The sequence below is a fragment of the Triplophysa dalaica genome, chromosome 12, assembly GCF_015846415.1.
Source record: "Triplophysa dalaica isolate WHDGS20190420 chromosome 12, ASM1584641v1, whole genome shotgun sequence".
In the NCBI taxonomy this organism is placed as follows: Eukaryota; Metazoa; Chordata; class Actinopteri; order Cypriniformes; family Nemacheilidae; genus Triplophysa; species Triplophysa dalaica.
Genome location: NC_079553.1, coordinates 206530 through 210568, shown reverse-complemented (window position 1 = coordinate 210568; position 4039 = coordinate 206530). Strand labels below are relative to the sequence as shown.

General features: G+C 52.8%; 1 protein-coding gene across 1 annotated transcript; it reads left to right on the top strand.

Moving 5' to 3' along the window:
- Nucleotides 1-2325: 2325 nt before the first annotated feature.
- On the top strand, nt 2326-3785 carry LOC130432656 (uncharacterized). The gene is made up of 2 exons (XM_056762136.1): nt 2326-2644; nt 2710-3785. Exons 1-2 carry the CDS (start codon nt 2326-2328, stop codon nt 3783-3785), a joined length of 1395 nt encoding a protein of 464 aa, XP_056618114.1.
- The last annotated feature ends 254 nt before the right edge of the window (nt 3786-4039 follow it).

Sequence of the window (4039 nt, the reverse complement as noted above, 5' to 3'; positions counted from 1 at the left end):
TGTCCAGGGCCTACGAATGGCTCTATCCAAGGCGGACGTCGATTTCAGCAGGCGGATGACCAAGGCGGAGCTTTACGGCCTTCACGCTTCGTCCCTGGCCGACACCGCCCCACCGAAGTCAGCCCCGCAAGCCTCGTGGTTCCCCCTATTCCCGGCCCAGGCAATCCACCAATGCGGCTCGTCGTGGCCGTCAGCTGGCAAGCCGGCACAGCAGGCCCTCCGCGAGCGCAGGTACCGCCACGGATCTCCCGGACGCCTCAAACCGTCCGGTCGATGGCTTCCAGCAACTCGTCCCTCTCGCAGTAGGCCAGCTCCAACCTCCAGCCAACACCCCGCCAGCGGTAAACACCGCGGGCCGCCCAAGAAACGTCGGCTCACCAGCACTCAGAGCTCCAGTGCTTTCCCACCCATTCCCTGCCCCTGGCTCTTGGCCCACGGCACCTCCATCGACCACTAGCTCGAGGCTGCCTCAGCTAGCGATGCAGGTGCCGGTCCTCAGCCATTCTACCGCCCCCTTAGAAGCCGCCGCTAGCGCGAGCATGGCTCCGCTAGCCGCTCAGGCGGCTGCAATCCCCTCCCTTTTCTCTCTCCCACAGAGCAGATCAAGCTTCACATTGGCCACGGCGACAGCAATGCCAGTGCCAATCAACGCACTAGCATTGGAACCGCCCCCAGTCCCAGGCAACATCAGATCACAGATCTTGGCAGGTGCGGACACAGATCTTTATTTACTCCTCTCACCTTTATCACCTCCGTCAACCGAGCGGCAGATCACTTACGGCGATCTGTCGCTCACGCTAAAAAATCAGCCACTCAACCACACCCGCACGCTTTCTTTCCCCGAATTTATTGTTGCTTTTTCCCGCTACACTGACGTGATCTGCACTGCGTTCCCTCATAGGAGACGCGAGCTGGGCGATTATCTCGCTATCGTGGCAGAGCTCGCTCTCTCCTATGGGGGCACGCATTTCTACACGTATCACAGACTTTTCTCCGCCAAAAGTGCCATTCGTGTAGCTCAGTGGAACCAGTGCCCCTACTGGGGAGCATTGGACACTGAGCTGCATAACAGGGTTTTCCTGGGCGTCCGCAATATTTCATGCGCGGTGTGTTGCTCAGTAGCGCATACCACATTAGATTGTCCCCTAGTCACTCCCTCTCTTCCCCCACGCTCAGATTCGCCTCCCCAGTCTACCTGCTCTGTTCCGCGCCTGCCAACCCGCCCAGTTCACCCAACCCACGGGCAACCTAGCAATTTGGAGGCTTGCTGGATTTTCAACGCCGGAAGATGCGTCAGGCAGCGTGGTCTCTCTAACGGTTTCGACCCCGGCGTCATCAGTCTACCATCGCACAGCTTAATATGCCCCAACCTCCAGTCTGCGCTCGCCGACCCAGAGTCAGTCGATGTAGTCAGTAAAAAGGAGATCGACGCAAATTTCATTATTGGCCCCTTCGACGCTCCCCCCTTTACTTCATTTCACATCAGCCCCATTGGCATAGCGACACGTAAATTCTCTGGAAAAAAGCACCTCATTTTCGATCTCTCGTCACCACACGGCTCTGCCTTCCCTAGCATTAATAGCCTCATTCCAATCGAGGAATTTTCCCTGCACTACCATAACATCGATCAAGCCATCACCTTAATAAAACATGCCGGTCATGGCGCTTGGCTAGCAAAAGTCGACATCACATCCGCATTTAAAGTCATGCCAATCCACCCAGACTTCTGGCATCTTTTCGGCATTTTACTTTTCTGTCCGTCTAACTTTTGGCTGCAGAAGCAGCCCAAAAATTTTCGACATGTTGTCAGAGGCAATTTGCTGGATTCTCTCTAACAATTATGCAATTCCCTACCTTATCCACCTACTCGACGATTTTTTAATCATCTCGTCTCCCCACTCGTTTCCGGTCACACATCTAGCAAAAGTCCAGCAGGTTTTCAAAAATCTCGGCGTTCCCCTCGCCCCAGACAAAACTTCAGGTCAAAGCACGTCCATCGAATTTCTCGGAATTAAATTAGACTCCCTTAAATTCCAGGCTTCTCTGCCGAAAGAGAAAATCGATTGAACGATCTTGATTGCGTCCTCCCTTTTAGCAAATCCCCGTTGCTCAAAACGCGAGCTTCTGTCTGTTCTCGCCCATCTAAATTTCGCGATGAGAATAATCCCGCAAGGCCGCCCGTTCGTTTCACACCTCCTCTCTCTCGCGTCATCCGCACACGCTTTAGAGGACCTGTTATCCATATCCAGCTCCTGCTTCGACGAGCTGAGTTTATGGATAAAATTCCTCAGACAATGGAACGGTTTGTCATTTTTTTACAGCGACATGGCCTCTTCCCCCGTCGATATTCACCTATTCACAGACGCCGCCCCTTCCGTAGATTTCGGAGGCTTTTACCAAGGCCGTTGGTTCACGTCCACCTGGCCCCCCCAGGTCCTAGAGATTCCTCATGCTTCAGCATCTTCAGCTCTTTTTGAGCTATATCCACTGGTCGTCACAGCATCCCTATGGGGAAAAGAGTGGTCAGCTTCCAGCATAACCGTGCACTGTGACAACGAGGCAACCGTTCATTGTATTAACAAAGGCCGCTCCCACTCCCCCGCCATAATGCCGTTCCTCAGACGCCTCATCTGGATCTCAGCCTGTGACCAGTTCATTCTAACCGCCAAGCACATTCCCGGATCAAAAAATCAGATTGCTGACGCCCTTTTTCGTTTTGCCTTCCAGAAGTTCAGGCGGCTGGCACCCGAAGCAGACCCTTTGCCAACACCGGTACCTCCCTATTCGAAGCTGATATTCCGGTTAACCACCCCCTAAAAACCCTCCTCGATGCCTCTCTAAACTCCATCATCCAAGCCGTCTCCCTCAGGACCCTCCAATCTTATCTCACTGCATGGGAAAGCTTCAAGTCTTTTCACCTGCCGTTCAACATTCCCTTTCCCGATTTTTCTGTCCTCACCATCACCTCCTTCATCTCCTTCCTAAACTCTTCAAAAAACCTCCAGGCCAGCTCAATTAAAGGCTACATGAGTGGAGTCCAGTTCTTCCACAAACTCATATTCAATTCGCGATCTGCAGCCATAGCCAGCTCCCAAACATTTATGCTTATCAAAGGCATTCAACGTACCCAGCCTTCTCGCCAGGATGCAAGGCAACCCATAACCCTGGACATATTGACCAGATGCATTTCCACCCTCCGTAAAGGATACCACTCAAAACACGTCGATCGCACACTCGACACCATGTTTATCCTAGCATTCTTCGGATTTCTAAGATGTTCAGAAATTTCCACAACATCCACTTTCAACCCCCTAACCCATCCAACGGTATCCGACCTGTCAGTAGTCGATTCAGAGACGATGTCATTCTCCATTAAACAGAGCAAGACGGACCAAAACAGGAGAGGACATTTCATCTACATATTCAATCTCCACTCACCAATTCAACCTTATCAGACCCTCCTAGCCTACCTCCACTTCAGGAAATCCCAGACAAAAACCACATCGGATCCTCTATTCGTCGACGAGTCTAACCGCCCAGCTACACACTTCTGGTTCCAAAAGCACCTCAAAGCTGTCCTGCTCCTTTCCGGCATCCCCGCAGACCACTTTTCCGGCCACTCCTTCCGCATAGGCGCAGCAACCACAGCAGCCCAAAAAGGCCTCTCGCACTCTCAAATCCAAGCACTAGGGCGCTGGACATCGGAAGCTTTCAAGAGCTACATCAGGTCAGATCGCTCTATCATCAGGGAAGCTCATCGAACCCTCATTTCCAAGATCATCTAGAGAATTCATACTTCACACGCATGAGCTCGAACATCCTCCATGCCAGCCGAAATCTCACTAACAGGAGATCTCACCGCTGATTCAGCCGGCTCAGGGGCCAGTGCCCAAGTCTCAGGCTCTGCAGCAGCAGATTTAACAGCAGGAGCCAACATCGCAGCAGCGACTACCCTGGCAGAGACCAACACTTCCGTTTCAAGCAAAGAAGCCAGCGTCGCCGCAGTGACTACCCTGGCAGAGACCAGCACTTCCATTCC

Bases quoted from the DNA above. Each gene is read 5' to 3' on its own strand.
- LOC130432656 (XM_056762136.1), top strand. From the start codon at position 2,326: ATGGCCTCTTCCCCCGTCGATATTCACCTATTCACAGACGCCGCCCCT. The intron at 2,645-2,709 runs GTGACCAGTTCA...GCTGACGCCCTT, and splicing joins CCTCATCTGGATCTCAGCCT to TTTCGTTTTGCCTTCCAGAA.